The sequence below is a fragment of the Leucoraja erinacea genome, chromosome 10 (assembly GCF_028641065.1).
Source record: "Leucoraja erinacea ecotype New England chromosome 10, Leri_hhj_1, whole genome shotgun sequence".
Lineage (NCBI taxonomy): Eukaryota > Metazoa > Chordata > Chondrichthyes > Rajiformes > Rajidae > Leucoraja > Leucoraja erinaceus.
The window spans coordinates 50,980,815-50,996,784 of record NC_073386.1 but is presented as its reverse complement, the minus strand read 5'-3'; the positions used below and the strand labels follow the sequence as shown (position 1 = coordinate 50,996,784).

General features: G+C 40.6%; 1 protein-coding gene across 1 annotated transcript in view; it reads right to left on the bottom strand.

Moving 5' to 3' along the window:
- Positions 1-340: 340 nt before the first annotated feature.
- The window catches only part of vamp4 (vesicle-associated membrane protein 4), a 45,477-nt gene continuing 29,847 nt past the window's right edge, over positions 341-15,970 (bottom strand). Inside the window, exons 5-8 of the mRNA XM_055642263.1 lie at positions 10,906-11,006; positions 7,593-7,672; positions 1,360-1,411; positions 341-701 (exon numbers count right to left, since the gene is read on the bottom strand). Coding sequence (XP_055498238.1) covers positions 673-701; positions 1,360-1,411; positions 7,593-7,672; positions 10,906-11,006 — 262 coding nt within the window. The 3' untranslated portion in view covers positions 341-672. The remainder of the gene's footprint in view (positions 702-1,359; positions 1,412-7,592; positions 7,673-10,905; positions 11,007-15,970) is intronic.

Genomic DNA, 15,970 nt, shown 5'->3' with positions numbered 1-15,970 from the left:
ATAGGCTTGGTATGGTATGAGCCATGGAACGTTAGCTTGGCTGCCTACTCCTGGTGCCTTCCCATTGACCTTCCTGGAACAACCCACACATCTACGCACCTGAGTAGAGCAAAGAGGAGTGGGGTTTTCTGGAGATGTCCGTCAATGCATAAAACAAAGAGCATACCAATATTCATCCATCAGACTTGTGCAATAAGAATGCTAACTTGAGCAATATGTATTTGTGGAACTTCAATCCCCAATGTGAGCCATTGCCCTCAATAATATGGGGGGGGGGGGGGGGGGGGGGGTGGGGGGGGGGGGGGGGGGGGGGGGGTGGGGGGGTGGGGGGGGGGGGGGGGGGGGGGGGGGGGGGGGGTGAAATAGATGACATAGATACCAGATTTCACCAAAATCAAATTATCAGTGAAGGGTTTACAAAACAAAATATATCATGGTAATGATGCAATATGCTTATAAGGAAACAGACTACCCTTCTTGTAGACAGCAGTTAGGTAATGTATTGGCTCCCTATTCCAGAAAGGAATTCATTGAGGTGAGTGCTCATAAGTGCAGATTTCTTCTGTAAAATGTTGATAGAACCGCAACGGAGATATTCTACATGTATCTCAAGTTGTTTTTTGGAGACGGAGGCAGCAACTTTTCTGCGTTGTCGCTGTGCGTGTCTCATTATCAGGAACGATTCTTCAAAATTACAGGTACTACAAGGAGAAGGATAATCATTGTTAATGTTTCCTTGCTTGCTCAGTAAAATATGCATTATACCAAGTATTAACAAAGGCTCAATCAGTTAGCATCGACAAACCTAGTTCTTACTTCAAAATATCTACAACAAAGATGACATTAGCTCTTTAGAAATATTAATAAAATAAGAGAATCTATCCAGTGGTATTATTTTCATCTTGCCTATTAATCTTTTCCCCCCAATTTAAGTGAGTTGGTTTGTATAAAGACAACGGACACTTGAAACAATGCAATGAAATATACATTCTGAGACACAGAGTGCTGGAGTAACCCAGCAGGTCAGGCAGCATCTCTGAAGAGAATGGATAGGTGATGTTTCAGGTCAGGACCTTTCTTCAGACTGATCATCATCATCCCCGACCCGAAATGTCACCCATCCATGTTCGCCAGGGATGCTGCCTGATCTGCTGAGTTACTCCAGCACTCTGTGTCTTTATTTGTAAACCAGCATTTGAAAATCCTTACCTCTATATCTCAAAATATACATTTACCTTATTTCTTACTTGGCAATATAGTTTCTCCCTTGATATTTATATTTCAGAATAATAGGCTAGGAACTAGTATTTACTCCAGAACTTAGGCTGTAGCTAATTTTAGGATATTAAATATACTTACTTATAATAACTAACAAGACAATTACGACAACCACTGATATGATGACCTTCATCTGAAACGGGAAAGTTAACAAAGTCAAAACATGTGATACAAAGCAATTCCTGCAAATCCATGTGCCTATCCTGAAGCTTTTTAAATGCTACTATCATATCTGCCTCCACCACCACCCTTAGCAATGTATTCTAGGCTCACCCCGCACATCTCCTTTAAACTCTGCCTACTCACCTTTAGGCTATGCCCACTAATATTTGACATTTCAAACCTAGGTTTAATTATCCAGGATTAAAATATTAGCACACTTGTGTAGTTCAGATGCCTCAAGTTTTGATAAAGCCTTTCACACCTTGAAACAAAGGTGCATCTAACCTCCTTTATAATAATAATCATCATCATCATACTTTATTAGCCAAGTGTGTTTTGCAACATACGAGGAATTTCATTTGCAATGCAGTCATACCAATAAAAAGCAACAGAACACAAAGTACATTTTAACATAAACATCCACCACAGTGACCCCTCCTAAATCTTCACTGTTTGTTCTCCGGCGGTCTGGGGCCTCTAACCTTCCGTTGACGGGACGATCTTATTCCCGAAGCTGGCGGCGGGCCTCCTCGTCGGGGCGATCAAGCTCCTGCATCGGGGGGGGGGGGGGGAATCTCAGCTCCCCCATGTCGGGTGATCTACCCCGGGTCGGGGCTAGTCGAACGTCGTGTGGCTTTTGGAGCTTCCCGACGTCGGTCTCAACCCGAGACTGCGAGCTCCGATGGTAAGTCCACGGCCCGCGTTGAGGCTCAAAATCATTCCAGAGCAAGGCCACCAGTTTCACGATGTTATGCTGCAGAGCGACTGGAGATGTGATCCGGAAAACAATCGCATCTCCGGCAAGGTAAGAGATTGAAAAAAAAGTTTCCCCCAACCCCCATATAAAACAAACCAGAGGACATTAACACAAACTTTTAAATCACACTAAAACTAACAAAAAAAAGACCAAAAGACAGACAGACTGTAGGCGAGGCTGCCATTGAAGCACCACCCGGTAGTATATTATGAAGCCCCATTTGCTTGCCACACAGACTAGAACAAATCAAAGTGGATCCAGAGACTCACTCACACCACTGGCAAGATTGGAGGGGTTCTGTGGATTTGTTAAAAATAACCCATTTGCTTAAATAACAAATAAATGTATGCAGACCGAAATGCAAAATGAAAAGCGTTGGAGTAACTCAGTGGGTCAGGCAGCATCTCTGGAGGACATGGATAGGTGATGTTTCAGGTCGGGACCCCTCCTCTTCAGAAACGTGCCTATCCATGATCTCCGGGGATGCTGCCTGAACCGCTGAGTTGCTCCAGCACTTTATGCTTTGCTCAAGATTCCAGCAGCCAGTTTTCTGTTTCTCCAATAAAATTCTCAAATTCAAAATCAGTTATAGGGAGGTTTCACGGCAGTCGGGTCACGACCCATGACCCGTACTGTGGCTACGCTACTCCAAGTGGATTACACGCGATGTACTGCAGGTAGGCACTTACCATTGTTTCCAGCGTAGCGGGCCCGTTAAAACCCGCCGAAAATGTCAATTTTTGCGCTGTAAATAATTATGGAAATCGGGAACCGCTTGTGAGACATTTAGCCCACTTCAGAATTCCAAAAGTGAGGAGAAATGACGGTAGATAGAAGCGGGAGCTGAAGGGACAACAACAGAGAGTGCTTAGCGAACATTGGCCGTTTGCTCACTGCATTTCATCAACTAAGGTATTATTTGTGTTTTTTCTTGATTCCTTTGGCATCTAAAAAGTTTCAGAAGCGATAAATCTGGCTGTAAATTTTTTAAATCGCCCATGGTTCTCAAGTGGGTTTTTACATACAAAAAGAAAATGCACCTGAAGAAAAATTTACAGCCAGATTTATCACTTCTGGGACTTTTTAGATAGCAAAGGAATCAAGAAAAAACACAAATAATGCCTTAATGTTGATGAAATGCAGTGAGCAACTGGATAATTACCAATATTTTCAATTCCGATATCTGCACAGCCAATGTTCGCCAAGCACTTTGGCTGCTGTTGTCCCTTCAGCTCTCGCTTCTCTTTACCTTCATTTTGCTTCACTTTTGGAATTCTGAAGTCTCTCACACTTACATGTCTCTCACACTTACAACGGCTTCCACAATTTTTTTCAGCGCAAAAATTCAACATTTTGGCGGTTTTTAACAGGTAGGAAAGTACGCGTTTCTTGTGTTAATAACATATACCGGAAGTTACGGATGTCCTCCAGATGGATTGAGCGGCTCCGTGCGTCAAGCCCTATGACCCAGTGACCTTACGTGCAACCCCCCTATGCCCAAAACATATTTTGCTAATTGAAAATCTTTGCAAAGTTTTAAAAGCCTTTAAAACAGTTTTATTTATCAATTCAATCAACTCCTTATTGATCATCAGTAGGTGATGTGGGATCAAAAATCCAAAATAATTAAATGTCTTAAAATATTTCAACTCAAGTTGCAACAGATTTTGTCAAGAAAATGAATAGAACTAGGAAGGAGGATAACAAGACTATTTTAGTGGTATGTATAATTGTCAAGTAGGAGCCACTATTATGATGTTTTAGACAACCATTTAAAGATATTTAATTAATCCCTTTCATGCATGGAATGATTTATTGGTCGGTGCCAGAATGCACCAATAGTCATTTCTGAACGGTGAACAAAAGGTCAGTTACCCATGAGTGAAATACCCCAAGAAATTGCTTATCATTTTTCACAATTTTCTACAACTCATGTTGTACAAAAATCACGAACAGGGCAAAATATTTCCTATTCATTCACATTTCAGAATCTTAATTTTGTAATGAGTCAATGTGTTTCTCTGTGACAAATTATGAATGGTCCCATGTTACACATCTTGTCTGGGCATGATCAGGGCAGAGAAGCTATGGGTTTGACCTCTCTGCAGCTAAAGCGTCTGGTCAAAGTTTGGGTTGTCATGTCACAGAGGCAACAAAATCACTCATGTGCCTCAATAACGAGGCAGAATGAAAATGCATATCAACCTTTGGACCTTAACTTTCAAACCATTTACAAAAAGGATATTGTGAGCAGGGGTAATGGAGAAGTAAACATAAAGTATAGAATACCAGATAATGCAGAAATAAACATAATAAAAATGAAGCATCGGGAGGAAGAATGGGGAAAGGCGAGGTAAAGTGTAAACATTATTTCCTTAAAAGGTGTGTGTCAAAACGGTTTGAAAGCTGAACAAAAACTGGGTCTTCAAATTATGTAATGTTAATGTTTGAGGTAAAGACCCTTAAATGGCTAATTCTGGACCATTAATTTCCATGACCTACTCACTCAACGGGTAAAAGGCATTGAGTATTTTTCAACAACATAGGGGGAGGTCATTCCGTTCAACAGATATATGCTGGCATACAAACACCTCATTACCCCACTAATTTTCCTTGTTACCTGTTCTCTCCACACTCCTGTCTCCCATTGTCCAAGGTTAAATTATCCCCCAACCAACATAAAAATAGATTGTGTAAGACAGAACTGTAGAGAATGCTGGTTGACAAATTGAAAGTGACAAAAAAATCTTGTCTGGGCAGATAGGGCAGAAGCTAGGCGAGGCAGACATCTCTGGCTGAGAATGGGTCAATGTTTGGGGTGTCAGACCCTTCTTCAACAAAATCAGTTTAGCTGATCATATAACCCATATAACAATTACAGCACGGAAACAGGCCATCTCGGCCCTACAAGTCCATACCGAACAAATGTTTTTTCCCCTTAGTCCCACCTGCCTGCACTCGTACCATAACCCTCCATTCCCTTCTCATCCATATGCCTATCCAATTTATTTTTAAATGATACCAATGAACCTGCCTCCACCACTTCCACTGGGAGCTCATTCCACACCGCCACCACTCTCTGCGTAAAGAAGTTCCCCCTCATATTACCCCTAAACTTCTGTCCCTTAATTCTGACAATGACAATTCTGAATCCCTTAATTCTGAACTTCTGTCCCTTAATTCTGAACTTCTGTCCCATTATCACATTGATGTTCCAAAAACATGCCATCAAAAAAGTACCTCTACCTCTTTTGCTTTCTACAAGAGTGACTGTGATTGAAAAATACCACAGTGTATGTGAAATGTTTTCAGGCAACGAGTGTAGAATGTCTGAGAGCATTGTATGTGACATCCCAGACTCAATGTCTGAAAGCATTTCACCTGCATTGTGCGGTATAAAAACAAGTTTGATTTATTTCAACCTTGCTGACCAATCTAATATCGTTCCATTTCATTCATTAAGCAAAAAACACAAATCTCTAGAAAGGCATGTAATTCTGTCAGCAGATTTAACTCTGTTACTTATAAAAAATAAACAGGTTATTCAGCTCACAATGTCTGTGCTGAACATGATGCCTAGGCAATCACTTATCTACCTGCACATAACCCCCATCTCTCCATTCCCTGCACATCCATGTGCCTGTTCAGTCTTTTAAATGCCACCGAAGCATCTGCTTCAACCACCACCCCAGGCAACACGATCCAGGCACCCTGTGTAAATAACCTTGTCCCGTACATCTCCTTTAAAATTTGCTCCTCACATTTTAAAGCTCTACCCTCTGGTATTTGATTTTTCCCATCCTGGAGAAAAATATTCTGACTGTCTACCCAATCTATGCCTCTCATAATTTAATATACTTCTCTCAGGTCTCCCCGCAATCTCTGGCATTCCTGAGACTACCCATATAATTAATTATGATGATATTGTCTTTATCCCTTAGCAATAAGATTCATTTTAGTGTCATGTTTGTAAATATGACTTGTCTGTACGCTGAGTTGGGCATTCAAAATTATTAAAATATTCATGTCCATGTTTTTAAAAAGAAAACATTCTGGAAATGCTATCATTTGTGTGACATTAAAAACATCAGTCAAACTCATAAATCTTTTACAGGGTACACTTAGCACTCCATTATACCGATTGCAAACCAGTATAGCCCTCAGCTATTGTGCTCCGAAAAGGATTTCTATGCTTTTACATGCACTTCACCAGCTGCATGCTGTCTAACACCATCCATTATGATACAGAACTATCCATTACGACACAGGACCTACAATTACAGGTTATTTATGACAGGTCAACTAAATTACAAATTACCGGGGTCAATTTTGAAGTTTGTTTGTTTTTATCAAAATAAATTTGATTCATCTGTTTGGTTCAAGTTCAAAGTTACATATAATAAGTGGGCACAACAAATATTGTTAACATTTACACATACTTTACAACATTTAAAGCATTTATTTCTTTTGGTGTCCATTTTACTCCATGTAGTTATTTTAACCATATAACAACCATATAACAATTACAGCACGGAGACAGGCCATCTCGGCCCTACAAGTCCGTGCCAAACAACTTTTTCACAGGAATGTTTTAATACTTTTAAATGCTACACTGTTAAGTCCAAAGCAGTGGAAAACATTTGATCGGAAAAGTCATATTTACAAATATGACACTAAAATGAATCTTATTGCTAACGGATAAAGACAATGTCATCATAATTAATTATATGGGTAGTTTCTGGAATGCCAGAGATTGCGGGGAGACCTGAGAGAAGTATATTAAATTATGAGAGGCATAGATTGGGTAGACAGTCAGAATATTTTTCTCCAGGATGGAAAAATCAAATACCAGAGGGTAGAGCTTTAAAATGTGAGGAGCAAATTTTAAAGGAGATGTACGGGGCAAGGTTATTTACACAGGGTGCCTGGATCGTGTTGCCTGGGGTGGTGGTTGAAGCAGATACATCAAGACCTTTGGATGGGCATATGGATGTGCAGGGAATGGAGAGATATGGGTTATGTGCAGATAGATAAGTGATGGCCTTGGCATCATGTTCAGCATAGACATTGTGCGCTGAATAGCCCGTTCGGGCATTGTACTGCACTGCTTGGTAGAATGGTGAACTTCCATCAAGATAACCAGTTCTATGTATTGTTATTATGTGCCATATATTCTATTTGCTGAAGAAAGTATAAAGCAGAGAAGTCTGAAAAAATAGACTATTTAAAATTAATAGCTGGCAGGACCCGCAGGTCAATGGAACGTACTAATTCCACAGTCTTCACTTCGGTTTAAGCTTTATGGCCCAGTAATTGCTATCCTGGCTTTCTTGACATTGCCAATTATCTCTGCCAAGTTGATTTAAAATATCAGCGCAGTAGTCACGTCACTCACCTTACACTCTCGCCACCACATCTGACGTCGCAACTGCTTTGCTCTGTTGCTGAAAACCGTGGCATTATCAGATAAACTTTCTGCAAAAACAAACATTTACACGTTTAAAAAAAAAATGTTTGGAGGCAAAAGGCATTGTAAAAGTCAGCAAATCAGTTTAAGTCTGATCTGGGATATGGGCCAAAAGCGAGCAAACGGGACCAGCTTATATGGGACACCTTGGGCGGCATGGATGGGTTGGGCCAAAGGGCCTGTTTCTGTGCTGAAAGACTATGACTTAAAAAAGAATAAAAAACCACTACAATAAAGTACATCTGAAGAAACAGCTCCACATCTGCGGATACTCACAGTAGGAATCCACGTGAAATTTTTGGAGTTTCAAAGGAAGACCAAATGCCATTTTACATTGCTCATTTACTTTTCAGAGCTTCATAATTAGTCATCGAGTCACAGTGTGGAAACAGGCCCTTCAGCCCAATTTGCACACATCAATCAACGTCCCAACTACCCTAATCCCACCTGCCTGCATTTAGCTCATATCCCTCTAAACCTGTCCTATCCATGTACCTGTCTAAATGTTTCTTAAACGTTGCGATAGAACCTGCCTCAACTACCACTTCCGGTAGCTCGTTCCATATATCCACCACCTTTTGTGTGCAAAAGTGATACCTCATATTCTTATTAAATCATTTCCCCTCATCGTAAACCTATGTCCTCCAGTTCTCGATTCCCCTACTGTGGGTAAGAGACTCTGTGCGTGTACCTGATCCATTCCTCTCATAATTTTGTTTTTCCTCTCATGATTTTACAGACAATTATTAGAAGCAGTTTCATATCTTGTAGTATTTATGATACAGCCTCCTTTGAAGTTAACCATATATATTACTTCTACACATGTCATCAGGTCTGAAGCTGACCACTATTGATCTTTCATGATTACCTGTTTTGATGACATGAGTCAGAACAGTTTTGGAAAGGTACGAAAATAATAAGCAGTTGTAGTGAGTGCTTGTTAAAGAAAGCTATTGGTCATCTTTCTCAGCTGGGAGGATGGGACAATCTAAGAGACAGATTTCCCCATGATTGTTGCCAATATTAATGTCTGACCAGCAGTTCTGGTGACAAGTTGAGGCACAAGCTGGACAAATAGGCCAGATGAGAACTGTCCATATTGATTTAGTTTTGATATAAAGCCTTTGCCCTCCAGGGCGTGGATCATTTGAGCAGTTGCCCAGAGATCTAGTGACCGGCAACTTGAACAATTGCTTTCATACACTTGCAGCAGCACAGGTTCCAGACGGCTATGGGCAAAACACACATTGCTGGAGGGCCCGGCAGCATCTGGGGAGGGAATGAACAGGCAACGTTTCAGTTTGAAGAAGGCTCCTGACCCAACATGTTGCCTATCCATTCAATCCACAAATGCTGCCTGATCCATTCAGTTCCTCCAACTCTGAATGTTTTGCTCAAGATTGGAGCATTTGAAGTCTCTTGTGTCTCCATACTATAGTATGGTTGGATTTCCCAAATGCAGAGGGAAATACGGGTAGTTGTAAAGTTGGCCAAGGGGATCAGAGGGTATGGAGAAAAGGCAGGTACGGGATACTGAGTTGGATGATCAGCCATGATCATATTAAATGGCGGTGCAGGCTCGAAGGGCCGAATGGCCTACTCCTGCACCTAATTTCTATGTTTCTATGTTTCTATAAACACCAATTTAGTCTTTACAACTAAAATACTACAAGGCTAATCTAAGGTACATCTATAATTTTGGAATATTTAATTATTCCAAGATAAATGTTGACATTAAGTTCCTTTCAATTTCCCCAATGCATAGAGAAGCAAGCAAACATTAAAAAAACCCACAAACAGCTCAACAACAGATTTAAAATACCTGCTCCATGGCTAAAAATATTTTAATGGGTTAGTTCATTCTGAGGAATCCAACACAGTGATTAGTGACTGCTGTGTCCATAAAAATGTGACAATAAGCATGTTTTGACTGTTCTGAAGAGGTAATTATCCCCTGCAGTACAGTTTTGGAAAACAGGATTTAGTGAATCAACTGGCATCACAACTTCAATTGACTTCCCTTCCCTTCCCAGACAACAGAAATCAACAATTTCTTAGATGAATGTACAATGATTTTTTTTAATATATAGCAAAGTTGGTGCTTTCAAAACATGCAGAGTTTATAAGGTTTTTTTCCTCTTCTAAATGGAACACAGATTTCCTCCTCCTTTCTTAATCCCAAATTACGAAATTGTATCTCATTGGCTGTTTTAAATACAACAACAACATTACAGTCGAACTATGTGGCCCGGTGGCGCAGCAGCAGAGTTGCTGCCTTACAGCACCAGAGACCTGGATTTAAACCTGACTACGGGTGCTGTCTGTATGGAGTTTGTACGTTCTACCTGTGACCGCGTGGGTTTCCTCCAGGTGCTCTGGTTTCCTTCCACACTCCAAAGACGTACAGGTTTGTAAGTTAATTGGCTTCACTGGAGATTGTAAATTGTCCCTAGTGTGTACGATAGTGTTAGTCTACAGCGTGATCGCTGGTCGGCGCGGACTAGGTGGGCCAATGGAGCTGTGTCCACGCTGTATTTCTAAAGTCTACCTGTACGGGCATCTTGCGCTTTACGCCTGGTTGATTTCCACGCTTTTAGAATAACGCACCTGTCTAATTATTACCGAAGTTTAATTTATGCGCTCCTATTTTAGTAGTAGCTCAAATTTCTACCTGGCAAACTCGCACACCAGCTTTCACAGTTATCTTGTAAGTTTAGTTTTGCTTAACAGAAAGAAAACGCAAATGACTGCCCGCAGGTATTCGATTATATGTTTAAATGCCTTTGGAATATATTATTCCAATTATAGAGCATAAATGGGTAATTTTCTTAGTTAACGGTTAACATCGTGCATTTCAGGTCAAGCACTGTACAGGTTATAAAGCTATAATGTTGTATGCTGTCATTTACATACATTTATTTCAATTGGCAGCGTAGTCGTGTGCAATGCCTGGCATTTTTTGATTCACGTGCTATTTTTCAAGCCCATGACCCCAGTGTAAAACGTGGGGTTCTTGTACATGTAATTTTCATTCGTAATTTATCCAAGTGAATGTTGATGTATTTTGACTTAAATATATGTAAATGTTTGGGTGTTTTTTAAGTGTTTTCTGGTGTTTACTGAGATTGGAAGGCAGGTCCCTACTTGAGTTCAGCAGGGTTATCAAAATGCACTCACGATACAAAAAAAAGGTTAATTTAGGCATTAACAATGTAAATAAACCAAGAAGTTAGACACTAACCAGACTTGTCTTGTAGTTCATCAAGACGCTCTCCTCGTTCAATCACTCGGGTGATGTTTTCTTGCATCACATCAATGACTTCATCTACTTGATTCTGAACACTAACAAAGACAGAAAAAGAAAATTCAATGTTGCTCATATATTAAAAAAAGTTACAATGTGCTGTAGTAACTCAGCAGGTCAGGCAGCATCTCTGGGGAGCACGGATAGGTGACGTTTAGAATCGGGACACTTCTTCAAAAGTATCTAAAGTCTGAAGAAAGGTCCTGACACGAAACGTTACTTATCCATGTTCTCCAGACATGTAGAAAAAAGGAACTGCAGATGCTGGTTCATAAGCCAAAAGACACAAAGTGCTGGTATAACTCAGCAGGTCAGGCAGCATCTCTGGAGAACATGGTTAGGTGACGTTTCGGGTCGAGACCCTTCTTCAGAGATGCTGCCTGACCCGCTGAGTTATTCCAGAATTTGAGTCTTTTCATGTAAACCAAAACCTGTGGTTCTTCTCATAGATATGCACATTATCTCTGCCATTTATGACAAAAGCTATTGAAAATGCACACGTGAATATCCCTCAGTATCCCACGGAGCTACATTAACCATCTGTATGCCAAATACTTCAACCAAATTGCAGTAGTTTCTGTATTCAACTTACCTGGTACATTATTTCACTGCAGACTATGTTTTCTGGAGGTCTAAAGCCAATATTCTGCCAACCATTGTTAGCTCATTCGCTACACACTGTCACCAGGTGACATCACAACCATCCATTGCGTTTTGAGAGTAATTATAAAAGTTTAGAGCAGAATATTGCCAATAAACTTCTCTCTAACAGAGAGATAAACAGTCACCAAATTTGATGCATGACATTTGGATTTTCAAAAGGATTTTTAATACACTTATCAAGAAACAAATGGCTACAGTGAATGTTCATAAGGAAAAGAGGGAAATAGTAAATTAATTGATTGTCCGGCCCAAATAATATCTTACTCAATGGTCGCTTAAAGTGGGCTAAAAATGGGTAGATGGCACATCTTGCAGCAAAGTAATATTGGCCGGTGTGGGCAGGTTGGGCTGTAGGGGCCTGTTCCTACACTGTAGGACTCTATGACTATGAACTGAACATTACCCCTATTCCTTCTCGATCACAGTCCAATTTTACTGTCATCAGCTGGACCTATGAATTGATAATGGCACCCGTATCAGCAGAGCAACTGGAATCTCAAATGTCACACCAGATCATTTACTTTCTGAACAAACAAAGGAAGGAAGGAAACAAAAATAAGACACAAAAACGTGCAGATGCTAGAATTTAGCACAAAAAAAAACAGTGCCAGAGGAACTCAATGGGCCAGATGCATTCTAATCCCATGCAAGGGGGATTAGAAAGATGATGTTTTGGGTCGTGTCCTGAGAAATAAATATAGAACAAGGAAAATCAAATAGCGACTGGGTGAAATAAAGAGATATATACTGAAAGTGTAGAAACAAGGAACTGCAGATGCTGGTTTACAAAAAAACATATCTCTGGAGAATACAGATAGGTGAGGTTTCAGGTTCTTCAGAAGGATCCCAAACTGAATCTTCACCTGTCCATGTTTTCCCAGAGATGCTGCCTGACCTGCTGAGTTCCTCCAGCACTTTGTGTCTGTGAATGCTCTTGGAGCTGGCTAAGAGACAGCAGACCAAATCGCATGATTAAACGTGAAAGCAAAAGACGCTAGCACAGTTGTGCTTGAAAATTCTGAATTAATCCTCGAGAACGAATAGGAGACATTTGGAATAAAAATCTCTTGAATCATGAAGTATTAAGTCATCATCATGAAGTATTGTCGTCATCATGATACCAGCACGTAACATCACAAAATGATCTAAGCAACCTTGTATTTAGGTATTGGAATTAGTTCCTAAAAATTATTGTCTTTTGAAAGTAAAGGCACTGGTTTGCAAGATTGTGACAGAAGATAAAATATCAATTTCCTTAAAGCCTTTGGAAGGATCTGCAATCTGTAGAGGGACATGCCTTTGATTTCAAATGTACCCTTTCTGAGCCTGCGGGATCATAGACAAGGCGGAGAACATCATCTGGCCCATTATGTGCATGCTGGTTGGAAAAAGAGCTAATTGCCCTACTTCTATCTTCCAGCAGCAGGTCTAAGGAGTTACAAATTATGGTTCATCTGTACGTCACTTGTAAGAAGGGTGATCTTATAGAGGTGTCCAAAATCAATAAGGGGCATAGATATGATGAATGCACATAGCCTTTGTCTTTCATATTTTAAATGTGATGAGAATTTGCATCTGTACAAGCCTTGCAGCCAGCAAGCTTCAGATCCCTTCCACTGTATGGGTGAAAAGCTTTTCCTCTACTTCCGTCCACTTTATATTTATACTCCCTAGTTTTGATCCCTTTGCACAGGAAAATGCAAAAAACATCCCTTCCTTCTTAATGTAACTTTGCCCTTTGATTTTACACACTTTAATCTCTCCTTCGCTAAAACTTTCCAGTTCAGGCAACATTCCTTGGGATCAGGACTCAATGGACTAAGTTATAGAAAGCTTGGGCAGGCTAATACTTTATTCCTTGGAGGGCTTTATTCCTACAGTGGTGGATAAAATAGTCATGGGCATAAATAAGGTGAATGCACACAACCTTTTCCCCAAGCGGACAAAAAAGATCACTTGATTTTTTTCTCAACTATAATTATAAATGTAGACTATTTAAAAATGCCCCACACTAGCAAAATTTATTATTTACACAGACATTTTCAATACCACTGCTTTATAAAAGATTTTTAAAAAATGATAGAACCTTTCACAACTGTATCAGAGTGATTCAAAGAGCTTTACAGTCAAAGTAACACTTTGGAGAGATTAGGGTTGCAGAGCATAGTGGTGCGGTGGTATAGTTGCTGCCTTGCAGCGCAAGAGACCCGGGTTCCATCCTGACTACGGCTGCTATCTGTGTACAGTTTGTACGTTCTCCTTGTGACCGCATGGCTTTTCTCCAGGTCCTCCCATACTGCAAGGACTTATAAGTTTGCAGGTTAATTGACTTCGGTGAAATTGTACATTGTCCAAAGCGTACAGTGCTAGTGTACGGGGTGATTGCTTATCAGCGCGGACTTGATGGGCAGAAGGCCCTGTTTCTGCGCGGTATTGCAAGTCTAACGCAGAAAACATGATGATTAAATTGTTTACAGCAAGCTCCCAAATGCGATACCCAGCACTGATCTAACTTTAAGAGCGTTGTGCCAAGGAATAAACATTAGCTGGGACACAGGTGATGGATCTTCAAAATAACACCATGGGATATTTTCCATCACTGAGAGGACTGAACTGAGTGTCAATTTAATAACATGTTGGTGCTGCTCAGCATGAGAGCATGTCTAGATTTGTGTGCTCAGATAGCTGAAGATGGGGCTTGAACCTAAAGCATGACCCAGAGGCAAGAGTGCTTTGCTATCAGATGAATTAACCACTAGTCCTTAATTATCGGTTTTGAATTATCCTGTTGAGTACATTGCAAATGTCGTACCATAGTTTAGTTTAGAAATCAGCGTGGAAACAGGCCCTCCATCCCACCGTGCCAGTGCCGACCAACGATGCCCGTACACTAACACTATCCGACGCACAAGGTACAAGTTACCGAAGGCAACCTACAAACCTGTACGTCTTTGGAGTGTGGGAGGAAACTGAGCACCCGGAGAAAGCCCATGCAGTCACGGGGAGAACATACCATTTCCGTACAGACATAGTCAGTATCGAAACCAGCTCTCGGGCGCTGTAAGGCAGCACCATGTGCCACCATGCAGACCCTGCACCAACTGCATGATAAAACATCTTGATACGAAGAGATGGGGTGAATCACAGAGTATTTTACCCAGAGTTGGGGAAGCAAGAAGCAGCGGACATAGGTTTAAGGTAAGAGGGGCAAAATGTAATGGGAACCTGAGGGGCAACCTTTTCACACAGAGGGGAGCTGCCAGAGGAGGTAGTTGAGGCAGGTACTATAATAACATTTAAAATACATTTGGGGAAGTACATGGATAGGAACGGTTTAGAGGGATAGGAGCCCAACCCGGGCTGGTAGGATTAGCTTAGATGGGGCATCTTAGTCAGCAAGGTCAAAGGGCCAGTCCCATGCTGTATGACTTCATGATAAAGTCAATAGAATTCTGTTACAGCAACTGGATAAATGAAATGTCAATTGAGCACTCGGCAATGAATAACAAAGTCGAACACTCAAATATTTTCATGGAATAAAGATATATTTCATTAAATTAACAGGGATTAGAGTATCATGCATTATAACAGAAAAGAACCATTGCCTTCTGACAGCCAGCTATGTATTTGATAGCAATCTTAGGGCGATGAGAGCTTCTTTCAATAAAGCATGAGAGAGTTAGCAAATAATATTCTATATCCTCATTTCCCAATAACCTTGGTTATGAAAACAATGGAAAGAGGGCACAGATTTTTGTTCACTTTTCTTCGAAGTGTCAGGTCTGATCATGAGGGAAAAGATTGTACATGATCTAGGTTTTTAAAAATGTAGGTATGAAATTCAACAGGCAGGTGTGAAGTGGTTTATGCACAGCGAATCAACAATGGATCATAGAAAAGTTGACTTGCTGTAACCTGTCCACATTTAGAATTGTTGGGTTATGAATAGACTGCCATGTGGCACAGTGAATGTGGACTCAGTTGAAGCACTCAAGAAAGGAAATGGAAACATTTCACATTCAGCATGGGGGAGAAGCTCGACGCCAGAGAAGGAGGAAGCTGAAAATGATCTCAGTAGGTTTAGCAACAAGGACCTAAATCAACATGACCAGCTCAATGGCCTGTTTTATTCCCATGCTCTTATTTTCACAAGTCAGCTAACATTACATTTGAATCAATGAAGCTTATATGGTGAAAATGTAAATGGTTCTTTAATTGCTGACAATTACGATTCACCAATTTAATTTTATTCACCACTTTAGTAGGTATGAAAGTTGTGGAGTAAAATGCCCATTATTCCACAAAATCACTTTTAATTCTGACAGTCTCTTTATATTTC